Below are 12,582 nucleotides of genomic sequence, written 5' to 3' on the forward strand. Positions count from 1 at the left end.
GACAGATTGTTTCTACTGCTCCGGTAAAAGCGAGGTGAGTTATATTCACGAGTATATTTGAGGTATCAGAAGAAATCTATAGTCAGTTTGGAGAAGATCTAGAAATAATCTGAAACCAGCTGCGATGCTGCAAAGACGGTAGTCCAAGGTGCCGGAATGGTGACAGATTGTTTCTACTGCTCCCGTAAAAGCGAGGTGAGTTATATTCACGAGCATATTTGAGGTTCAGAAGAAATCTAGAGTCAGTTTGGAGAAGATCCGGAAATAATCAGAAACAGGCTTCGAAGCTGAAAAGACTGTATGTACTTCAAAAGTGCCGCAATGGTGACAGATTGTTTCTACTGCTCCGGTTAAAGCAAGGAGAGTTATAAATAAATGCATCACAAAGCTCCTAGAGTCACTCTGCAAGGAAGGTGGAGAAGATCCGGAAAGAATTAGAAACAGGCTGTGAAGCTGAAGAGACGTTATTCCAAGAATGTAGTTCGTGCGAGTTAATACCACTCGGATAAGAGTTAATGGAGTTATACTAACATGTATTTTTAGGAATCATAAAAATGTGGATATGGGTTTAATAACCTGTTACCATCTTAGACTGCATCGTCACTTACCAACAGGTGAGATTGCAGTCAAAGGCTAAGTTGTAGTAAAATAAAAAAAAAGCAAACATAATTTTTGTTTTAGGCAATAATTTGCACGAAATGCGGGACTCTCCTCGGTCCGATAGCTGGCAACACTGACGGAGATAAAGACACGTGCAGACTGTGCGGCGACGGCGACCTCCACAGCATCTCCATACCGTTTATATTCAAGTTCTTCGTCACGCAACTCGCCTCTGTTAATATTAATGTTAAGATCAACTGCGGCACGGGCACGGCTGTTAATAGTTGCTAGTGAAGTTTATGTCCATTTATATGTAACTAAGGTATGAACATGTAATTAGAATTTATATAAACAATTGAATATGTATTTGAGTTTTAATTGTTCCTAGCATGGGGCACCTGGACACATGGGCAAGCATACCTGGGTCGAAAATACGTAAAAATTAAAAATATACAAAATTCATTTATTTCAAGTTACAAGCACTTTTGAAACGTCAAGTTTGTGTGTAGTGAGTGACTCTACCGCCGGTTCGGAAGGCAGATTCAGGCAGAAAAAATATAATTATAACTAGCTTTCGCCCGCGGCTTCGCTCACGATAAGTTCAATTTTTGATTTGGTAAATTTGAACTACGAAGGTTTTAAAAAATGTCTTGCTGCGAATAGAAAAATATGAACGTAAATTATTTAGAAAATTATAAATTTTCATCCCCTATTTGATTGCCTTTGGAGTTGGAATTTAAAAAAATTGTGAAACACGTATTTCTTTATTTTTAGTCGAAAACCTTAAATCACAGTTTCAAGGTTGTAACTAGGAAAATAAATTGATAAATGAAGGATTTTATGCAGACTTTCATCCCCCCTTTTAACCCTCTTAGGGTTGGAATTTTCAAAACGCCTTTTTTCAAAAATTCTTAGCGTATGCCTACGTTATAATAACTATCTGTGTGCAAAATTTCAGCCCGATCCGTCAAGTGGTTAGAGCTGTACGTTGATAGATCAGTCAGTCAGTCAGTCAGTCACCTTTGCATTTTATATATATAGATAAAAGATAAATTTTCTATCTTGTGAGAGTTGAGAGCGTAGCCTGCTTCCAAGCAGCCTTGTCCTTAAGAAATTCGTCAATCGTGTAGAACACGTATGCAAAAAGTGTTTATGTTGTAAGTAAACTGTTAAAGCACGTAATAGCATACCTAATTATTTATTATATTTACGTGACTTCATATCAACATAATATGTGTGATGCAATGTATACACAATCTCAAACATTGTTAGTATAAAAGGCAAACTTTTAAAAGAGTACACATGGGTTATCATCGTATAAGCATTTACATTTACTATCACCAAGCCTTACATTAGAACAATACCTTTACATTCTTTGGAAAATCTATCTCATATTCCTCGCTTGACCAATTATTCTCCTCTGTCACTCTTTCGTCTGACAAGCATATTTCTTGCCTGCCAGACGTCCGTTCCGCAAAAAGTATTTAACCTCACGACCCTCTGATCTCAAATCCTTGTTTTTCATGATGGCGCTTCGGTGGCATTCGTAAAACTTCGCTATAGTTGTCACGTGGCGCCACCGTTTCCGTTCGGAACAGCGGCAACCAGAAGTGCGACAACACTTTAAGCTCTGTTTTTATGCCACTTGATGCCACTACATACCACGACGTTATAGTGATGCGTTTGCTAGAATAAATACCATTTAATAGTCCGTGTATTCAGAATTTAACTCTACGCATGTCAAATTCAAATTTTCTTTATTCATGTAGTCCTATCACTGCCACTTATGAAGCGTTCATACATATTTGTTTACATAATTGTAAGGGGATGGTGAACTTCGTTCGCCAACTTAAACCTAAAGCTACGAGGGTTCCAAACGCGCCCTGGTCTAAGAGCCCACAACAAACTTAGCCTGGTAAGAACTATACAAGTACTACATGGGAAAGGACAAAATTTCATTGCCTATCAAAATTTTATGAACTCTGAGAATTGGTTCACAGGTGGGAATAATATCCCGATAATCATCATCATCATCACATGAACCCATTAACGACCCACTAGAGGGCATGATCTCCTCTCAGAATGAGAGGCATTTAGGCCGTAATACACCACCCTGGGATTGGTGGACTCCACACACCTTAGAGAACATCATGAAGAGTTTCTCAGGCATGCAGGCCTCACGATGTTTTCATTCACCGTTTAAAGCAAGTGATATTTTTGGGTTAAATTAAAACGTACATACCTCCCGAAAAGTCGGTGATGCGTGCCGTAGCCATGCTGCTTGCAATTTTCTGCTGCCTTTTAAGAGGTTTCGACGCCCTTAATTACGATGCAACGCTTATCAGGTCGACAGGTCGGCCTTGGCGGCAAATTAATAGCGCTAGGTAGGTAATTCAGAAACAACAAATTACCACATTGCCGTTCAGCGTTCTGATAAGGCTTCGTCCGTGGCTAGTTATCACTCCACCGAGAAAGAAATGCGATTAAGCGTTCCGGTACGATGTCGTGTAAAAACCATGGTTATACCTCCAACAGCCTGCTACCATCTTAGCTGCATCATGACTTACCCGGTGAGATTGCAGTCAAGGATAAAACTTTGTAAATAAAACTCATTAATTGAATTATAAAGTCTATTTATTATTATTACACACATATAATCATCTTTACAAACTTTATAAAACTTATATAACATCGAACAATTAACTTCTAAAGTTGAAACTTTTGTTTCACTTTTCATTCCTCCATCGCTTCACCTTCTTGCTTGTTCTTCTTCTTTTTCTTCTTCTTCTTGGGCGTCTCTTCAGGCGGTTCCTCCTGGGTCATGAGAGCCACCTCCTCCATCGCCTGCTTCATCACATCAATGTTCTTGGCTGGGATGTCACCAGTCTCGTAGAACTTCAGCCTGTCTTCCACTTGTTGCCGCAGTTTCTCTCCGTATATTGTTGTTTGGTTTTCTGTTGAAAATAAATTAACAGTCAAAACTATTGATTTAATATTAACTGAACTATTTTGCTTAACTACTAGTTTGTAGTTTTGACTAGATGATAAGAAATCTAGCGGTTGGTTCAGCACTCGTATGACAAGATCCTAGATTTGCTGGAATCAGATCTAGGGTCTTGACATACACTCCTACAGACTTGTATACTTTTAAGAGATTGTGCCAAGTGTTTGTCGAGTTGGAAAGCTTGTGTCAATGTTTGTTGGAGTCCCACCATACCGGTAAAGAGTTGGCTGGCCCGCAACGAGGTGGACAGATGACATCAAGCGTGTTGCTGGGAGCTGGAACCAAGCGGCCCAGGACTGTGGATTTTGGGCCTCGTTACAATAAATCCTACTGTCCAGTCCAGTCATAGTAATAATTGATGGACCAAGCAGACTGCCTACCTGATGTTAAGTGAAAAAACCATCATCTATAAACAGCAGCACTCCGCAGCAGCACTCACAAAGTGAAACCCTGTGTCCATCAACCTGAGATGCGGCTGTTAAGTCTCACGTGTCTGTAATCACAGCGGCAACCACACCCTTCAGACTGCACAGCAATGCTACTTGGCGGCAGAAATAAGCATGAAGGTAGGACGCGCTCTGTTATAAGATGCTCTACTGCTTAAAACTTGAAGTTCCAATATAATGTCGTACGATTGACGGCCGATTGGCGCAGTGGGCAGCGACCCTGCTTTCTGTGTCCAAGGCCGTGGGTTCGATTCCCACAACTGGCAAATGTTTGTGTGATAAACAGGAATGTTTCTGTGTCTGGGTGTTTATATTTATAATATAAGTATTTATGTATTCATAAAAATATTCATCAGTCATCTTAGTACTCACAACACAAGCTACGCTTACTTTGGGGCTAGATGGCGATGTGTGTATTGTCGTAGTATATTTATTTATTTATTAATGTCTGCATTTAAATATTTAAAAATATTTAACACACCAAACTACAAGTGCAGCGGTGGGTGCTGTGGTTTTAGATGGGACGTTCCGGGTTCGCTGGCGGAGTCAATTTGGGAATTTATAATTTCTGATTTTTTATCTCTTCTAGTGTTAAGCATCGGCCTTGGCTAGTTAACATCTTCCCGACGTGCCAAGTTATTTAGTGTTCAGGTAAGATGTCGCGTAGTAACCTATTAGGGGTATAGGTTCAATATAACTGGAGTACCCACTAACAGGTTAGCCTGTTACTAATTTAGACAGCTTCATCATTTAAAAGCAAATATATAAAACAAACATATTACCAGAGAAGCAATCAATGCGGGACGCAATACTGCATTTGTTGGCCAGGTACCGGCTGATGCGACCCTTGTTTTTCAAGCCTGCACGACCGATGAATGTGGAGTGGTACAGAAGACCATACTTCGGTGTCTTGGAACGGGTCTTCAGGGCACGGAATAGTGCTTTCTCAGCACCTAAAACAAAGATATTATTGAGTGATAATTTTCTTTTGCTGAATTTTTGATTCTAGTTGTTTGAAATTATGCCAGACTATAGAATATCCTGATTATGATTTATTCCACATATATCTTATGTACTAGAAAGGTTCCTAATGTGGTGTAGCATGCGCGCCACGAGGTAATTTTCTCTACGCATTATTTTTGTATACAGATAATGGGTAGACACAACTCTCTCGTGGCGCACCTGCTAGCTCTACAGGGCTATAATTCGCACTGAGATTAAGCTTCTATCATTTATTATTTTTCTTTTTTTTTTTTTTTAATTATTAACAATCTATCATCAATCTAGTTTATGTATTGGCATGTAGTTATTTGCATGTATGTATTTTAATATTTGTACCACCAGCAGTCTATTCTCCTCTTCTTTTTTTTTCCTAATTCTAAGGTTGCCTGGCAGAGATCGCTATTAAGCGATAAGGCCGCCTTTTGTATTACTACTTCTTTCGATGTTTCTGTTTTTGTTATATTTTAAATGTTGTGGTATACAAATAGAGTTTAATAATAACAATGCTTAAGAATAAATTAAAAAACACTATTAAAAATTTATAAAAAAAAAACTTCCACCCTCCGCTTGCGGGGCTTTTGAATGCCTAAGCAACCGGTGGTCAGGGCTCCAGAGTGAGAAACCTCCTCACAATACGCGCCGTTTCAAGGACTACTGCCTTCTGTATCCGACCCTTGATCCAACAACCAAGCGAAAGCTTCTTGAGATGTTGGTCGAAGCTTTTCGCGAGAAGACCATTGACTGAAACGACTATCGGAACAACATCGGTCGACTCAACACTCCACATGGCGGTAATCTCGTGAGCAAGGTCCAAGTATTTAGATACTTTTTCCTTTTCAGCTTTCAGCGCACTGAGATTATTATTACTCACATACATTGTTTTAGAGCACAAATTTGTCTACAATACTACAGCTAGTGCTTTTGGCAGAGCATTTGCTAAAGACTAAATGATGAGTATAATCTAAGGTCATATTTGACGGCCGACTGGCGCAGTTGGCAGCGACCCTGCTTTCTGAGTCCAAGGCCGTGGGTTCGATGGAAAAAAGTTTGTGTGATGAACATGCACGTTTTCAGTGTCTGGGTGTTTATATGTATATGATTCATAAAAATATTAGGGCTAGGTGGCGATGTGGGTATTGTCGTAGTATATTTATTTATTTTATTCATTTATTTGCTATGACAGAATGTTTCCAATCGTGTAAAACTTATAAGGGTACTGTAAATGTTACAACAGATTGCACCAAATACATCATTTTTTAACGTTTAGTTCTGAATCTATTGTTATTTATATAGCACAATTTTATTACCACAAGCTACATGAAACTTGCAATAGATCAATTTGTGCATCATAATAAATAGTTATTATAATAAATAGTATAGTAGAATATGGCCCAAACCCTTTACATTGTGGGTGACAACCCATGCTCCGGACTTGGCTGGTAATGGGTTGATATGATGATAATAAACATCCCTAAACTTGGACAGACGTTGGAGTACCCATGATGCTGGATTGGCGACTCTGCAGCGATAAATGCAGCGTTCGATTATGATGATGATAAATATCTAGCTGTTCCCTGTTACTGTGCGTACAACTTCTGATATGTTTTCAATACAAACTCTCTTCAGCTATTCTATGCAATATACACCGACCCACCGTGTCGTGTCGCCCGCCTACGCCATTTCTTCGTTTACTCCTCGGGGTCCGTGTGTGTTATGGTATGTTAAATAACTAAAGTACTGCCTACCCTAATTTTTTCTCGAATAGAAGGATTTCTTACAAATCATGCCCACTTCCTGCTTAAACTTGCTCTTTGCTGCTTGATCTTTTGGATCATAATTTTTTTTATTTCTTAGTGTTTCTTATAAGTAGGTCACACAGATTAGAAACAAAGTATTTGTAATTTCTCCTTAGTAAGTATTGTGAACAAGTTGTTGATGTTCCTTTAGTAAATAAATAAACTTATACCATACCTAGAATCTGCAGTGTTGAGGCCGGGTACTTGGCCAAGCTAGTAAGCGAGCCGGCCTTTGATATTAGCCTGGCACCGACTTGGTCACCCACCAGGGTGGTGAGGTTCGGAGCTACGGAGTTCATCTTGGTGTGTAGGTACTGCGATATTTGCTTCCTGTCAACAAAGGTAAATCAATAATTTGAAATGGTAGTGTTATAAAAACCTTATTACTAGATGCACAAAGTTCATAATCGGGCGTGACAATGTGATCAGTGGCATTCCTAGAAGTAGGAAGACACGCGAAGAGCGCGATAGTGATAGTTCGGTTGGTTGCTACCACAGATTCTATCTGCCAGAGTATCGTAGTGCTTGCAATAACGTAGACAAAGAGTATATACATTATTGAGCAAAAGGTAAAATATTGTATTTATATCCTCATTGCTATTAAGTTGTAATTATTTTGTTCTTTTCATTTCGGAATAGTCGAGAAAAAAATAAAAGAGATATCTATTGTAACGCAAGCCCGTAGTACCGCCACTGAATTTATTGTGTATGTACCTACGAATCTAATATTTTGGAAAAAACAAAGTTAAGTTTTAAATCAAAATGATTTAAGATCATTCCCTGTCGCAACTGAGGCAGACTAGAAGTAAAGTGAAGCTACTTTTAGGTGAAACAAGTGATCAAGCGAACGGAAGAGTCTTACAAGTTTCTGCCTCTAACTCTAGAACGTAACAATAAACTGTTTTAAAAAAATACAAATTGCGTGATCTACCTATACTCTATTTTATTTGTAACCTGCCTGTCTCACAGAAAACAATATTTTCTTTCATTTTTAAAAATAGAAATAGAAGTATTTAAATTAATAAAAACGAAAGGATTGTTGAAATTGCCTATATTAATTACTGAGCTTACTTTATTATTTACTAGTTTTTGCCCGTATTTATTAGTTTCAACAAATCCCATGGGAACCGTTCGTTTACCTGGTATAAAAAGTAGCTTACGTTACTTATGGCTTGTCAAATAACTCTGTGCCAAAAATCAAGTTTAATCTGTTGCTTAGTTAGGGCCTAAAGGAATGACAAACACACACTTTCGCATTGATTTTTGATAAACGAGATGTCTCTTGAAAAGTTCGAAGTTTGTATTAAACGTTAGCTATACGTACGTATAGAATAGTCCTATTATAGTATAAAGGACTACGTAATCGATAAAAAAAACTTAGGTGTGAATTATTACTCTAACCAGGTTGCTCTTCTAATAATTTTAAATGACAATGTGGAGGTGATAACAAAGAAAGTTAGTTGTGGGCTTCTTCTTAGACCAGGACGCGTTTGGAACCCTCGTAGCTTTAGTTTTAAGTTTTACGAATATGGTTATCGCCATCATCTCACTACCGTGTAATTTTCATGTAATGTACGCATCAAAAGTGCCACCTAGGGGCCTACTTGAATAAAGATATTTTTGACTTTGACTTAAATATGCTGTAATTTTGGGTCCGTCAAATACTGTTTTTTTTATAAATATATTAGATAGTACAATCACTAACCTGTAGTTGACAAGCGCAACGACTCTCACTGCAAACATCTGTATATTGATCAGGTCTACAGGAGATATGTCCATGCCCATCGACATCTTGGACGCGTCCAAGACAGCCTGGGCCTTCTCCGAGTCCCCGATTATATCTGTCAATGGCTCAACTGACTCGGGCGTTAAGGATTTGCGATCTTTAATGTACTCTGCGCACTTGGCATATAGATGGTTATCGGGTACGATTGCGACGAGCTCTGGGAAATGGTAGGAGTACCATTCTCTGTAAAAAAAAAAAAAAAAATCTAAATAACAATATATAACAGAATATAGCGCAGCAGCCTCCTCTGGTACCATCTACTGCAATCACCAAGTAAAAAACGGGAATGGTGTCTAGCATTGCAGAAAATATTGAGATTTTTTTTTATTACTCTACAAGTTAGCCCTTGACAGCAATCTCACCTGGTGGTAAGTGATTATACAGTTTAAGATGGTAGCGGATTTATCTGTTAGGGAGTATGACAATTATATTTAATTCAATTCAATTCCCTATTCGTTTTCTAAGCAAAATATACCAGAACACTAAATAGCTAAGCGACAAGTCTTTGTCGGTAGGCTGCCTCACCTGATCCGCATAGAAAATGTGTTAATATCCTTGTCCAACTGGTCCAACAGCGCGATAGACTGAATGATCATGTTGTCAACTCGGTGCACGTTGAACTTAACTCGGGCACGCGAGTATGAGTGCCCCAGTCCCAGCTGGGCAACACTGCAAGCCTTGAGGGTGAGCCCTTTGATAAGGGCATGGAAATGGTGTCTGATACCTATGAAATAAATATAAGTACTGCGTCAGCTATTTATTATGTTAAAAATGGAATACTATAAAACATCATATATCCTTTGCTATAGCAAAATGTCCCGCTTTGCTTTTTAAACCATTTCCTTGTTGAACACATTCCCAAGTCATTAATCCTGCTTTTGTCTACTTAAAGCCATGAAAACATTTAAGATGTTGCAGCTGATATGTCCAAATACATTGTTAATAGAACACATTTTGACATACCTTGTTGCTTTTTATATAGCACAATTTTATTACCACAAGTTATGTGAAACTTGCAATAGATCAATTTGTGCAGCATCAATAAAATAACAGAATCAAAGCAGTTCAAAGATCCCCTCATCTTGAGTTGGTATATTTTGTTGGACACTCCACAAACTAGTTCATTGTCGTTCAACATTTTTCCCAACTTATTTATGAATACGCAACCAATTATGAGTTCTTCAGCCATTTAATGCAGTTATAGTTCAACCGTTCTGATTGTAACTGTCACAATTGTTATTTCAATCTACCATACTGAGTCACGAGTCAATAACTTTTTTTGCAAAAGAAACTTCATGGATAAAAAGTTATTTGATTATTTCCCGATTCATTATTTTAATCTTGAAATAGGTATTTAATAATTTCATTTACCTCTTTCATTCGGTATTTACCTAATCATCCATGTATGTTAATAAACAATAAAAATATGTTGTTTTTATTATATCAATATTAAATGCATGGTCGGTAAAATTAAGATTTAATATGTAGTTCAAAAATAAAGTATTAAAGACAACAGTGATTAACTCTTACTCATATTTAAGTATGTTTTAGTATATATTCGTTTATTATTTTTTTATATTTATTATTATTAGTATTTTATGTGTGTAATCTTGATAAGTATTGGTGTGTAATTGTTATTAAGTATGTATATATATATATAATAATAATACACCCCACCAATCGGTTTCCCTTGGTTTTCCTAATCCTGCCTGGAAGAGATTGCTACTAAGCGATAAGGCTGCCCTTTGTATCCTACTTTTTTAAGTTTATTTTTGTTGTGTCCATAGTTTATTTTTATTTCCTATTTGTGGTGTACAAATAAAGTGTATAAATAAATAAATAAAGTACACTTATGGGAGGATATATGTCCTATAGAGATATATCCTCAACATAACAAATCTCACCTCTTAACACTTCTGGAACAGCACCAGTATGTGAGCATGGTACCTCCAGGGCCTCACTGATGGCCGCTCCAAGTTTAGGATCTGACACTCCCAGTGTACATTTGCTGCGCTTCTTGCGTTTGGGCAAGGCACCTTCAAGGAACAAGTTCAGGTCCTCTGGTAGGATACCTGATCAACAATTCATTAAAAATAATTAATAGTTCACCTTTATTGATATTATTTTTGTTTTATTTTATTGTCTCTATACAGAGCTGGATTAGGAGAAAAAGAGAGTAGCGGCTTTTATTAATTTCAACCATATCAGAAAAATAAACTGGTAATTCAGAAATACTCCCATCAGTTGGTGGCTGTTGTAGGAATAATCAATCAAAATAATTAAACTGGTGCAAGATAATTATGTCTACCATTTGCTTATCCTATAAGCATTGTGTTAAGATGAATAGAAGATGCAAAAATTCAAATTTCATTAATTTCAAGTAGGCACTTTTAAAACGTCAAGTCAGTCTGTTTGTAGTGACTCTACCACTGATTTGGAAGGCAGATTCCACTAAGAAGACATGTTTAGCTTATAGAATGCATGCAAAAAGTTATAGTTCTAAAATTTCTTCCAGCATAAAAACTGCTACTGTTTCTGTCTGTTTTTGTTTGGTGGAAGGCTTGAGACATGGCTAACCTTATTGAAAACAACATGCTGCCATGATTTTGCATGAGCGTTTTTGGGCTCAAGTAAGATGCAGCTTTAAAACTGGTAACGGGAAAGGGTTTAATGTAACTGCCATACCCCAGATTAGCTTATAACCATCTCAGACTGCGTCATCACAGGTGGAATATAAAAAAAACTGTATTTCTTAATTACTTCTAGATTGAAGACTGTTTAAACGAAAAAGCAGTTTCCTTATTAGTTTTAAACCATAGATTACCTTCAGAAATAGCATTAATATTTTCCAGTGCCAACACAGCCGACTTGAAAGGCTGGAATGCAATCAAAGTCACCACAGAGTTGAATCGCTGCAGGTCAGTCACAGACTCCTCAACTTGCGGTAAGAATGCTGCGAGCTCCTCAAACTCTGTTATGCGGAATAACGCAAAGCCCGCACTGTGCTCATAGAGCACGAACAATTTACTCTGTGAAAGATGACAAATGAACCATTGAAGTATCTGTTGAAGCGGCATACTAGTGTATCATTGACAAAAAATGGTGGTATGGTATGTTAGAACCTAACTTCATGGTGAATTGGTAACTTTATTTTATTAAACAATAACTTAAGTTTACTTAGTCTAGCATTTCATAAAAATAAACATAATTCATAATTTTAGCCTATCATGGCCTTTTCGCAGAAGCCTCATCTTGAAAATGTTTGATAATTTATAGGCAAAAGTACCACGAAGGGGCTCATGCATGTTATTCATAATAAACAATTGTTTTACTTACCATTTTGAGCAATTCTACCTTGATTTCATTCTCAAATCAAAATAATGTTTTAAATAAACACGTGTAGGTATATTTTGAACGCTGATAAAAACGCGATTGACAAACGTGAAGCGTTGTTTTGGATTTGAGGTTATATCGTTCCGTTTTAAGTTTGCTAATTTGCTCATGAAATTTTATTGCTTTTTTTTTTTTATGAAATGAAGTTATTTTTAATATATGTAATAAAAGCAAGTTAAACCTTCTCGTAAATAAATAACGAAGTAAATTATATATAAATTAAAGTTTTAGTGAATTATCTATTGAACAAGGAATGTTTTTTCTTTCATAAATTCTTTAAAAAAAATGTGTTCACTGCGTACAACGGAACGTTCCTACCTAAAACGATATTTTATGTTTAAAAATATTTTAATTTAATTTAATTGAATTATTTATATTATTAATTTCAGATTCTTATTACTTTTTTGAAGGAAATTCTACAATTAAATATGATACGATGATATAATATTTTATGGAAATGTTTCGTGGCTGTTTAATATATTTTATCTGCTGTATTTTAACGGTTGGGTTTGACACTTGATTTGAAATTTGACAAATTTAATTTGAATTTGAAAT

The 12,582-nt window shown here is 36.8% G+C and overlaps 2 protein-coding genes across 2 annotated transcripts in view; one reads left to right on the plus strand and one right to left on the minus strand.

The window, feature by feature from the left end:
- LOC120634246 (DNA-directed RNA polymerase I subunit RPA2) overlaps window positions 1–966 on the plus strand; it is a 30,690-nt gene extending 29,724 nt beyond the window's left edge. Inside the window, exon 20 of the mRNA XM_039904723.1 lies at window positions 682–966. Within this exon, the coding sequence (XP_039760657.1) occupies window positions 682–891 (210 nt within the window). The 3' untranslated portion in view covers window positions 892–966. The remainder of the gene's footprint in view (window positions 1–681) is intronic.
- Window positions 967–3,224: 2,258 nt separating this feature from the next.
- On the minus strand, window positions 3,225–12,113 carry LOC120634320 (nucleolar protein 56). Its single transcript, XM_039904824.1, has 8 exons — window positions 11,971–12,113; window positions 11,459–11,663; window positions 10,539–10,706; window positions 9,160–9,358; window positions 8,554–8,817; window positions 7,024–7,178; window positions 4,833–5,003; window positions 3,225–3,554 (listed from the first exon to the last, which is right to left on the minus strand). The coding sequence occupies exons 1-8, from the start codon at window positions 11,971–11,973 to the stop codon at window positions 3,334–3,336; spliced, it is 1,386 nt and encodes a 461-aa protein (XP_039760758.1). The 5' UTR covers window positions 11,974–12,113; the 3' UTR covers window positions 3,225–3,333.
- Between the last annotated feature and the right edge of the window lie 469 nt (window positions 12,114–12,582).

This window comes from Pararge aegeria, chromosome 23 (assembly GCF_905163445.1).
Source record: "Pararge aegeria chromosome 23, ilParAegt1.1, whole genome shotgun sequence".
Classification (NCBI taxonomy): Eukaryota; Metazoa; Arthropoda; class Insecta; order Lepidoptera; family Nymphalidae; genus Pararge; species Pararge aegeria.

Bases quoted from the DNA above. Each gene is read 5' to 3' on its own strand.
- LOC120634320 (XM_039904824.1), bottom strand. The intron at 10,707-11,458 runs GTAATCTATGGT...ATTGTTGATCAG, and splicing joins TATTAATGCTATTTCTGAAG to GTATCCTACCAGAGGACCTG. The intron at 7,179-8,553 runs GTTAGTGATTGT...CTTTGTTGACAG, and splicing joins GTTGCGCTTGTCAACTACAG to GAAGCAAATATCGCAGTACC.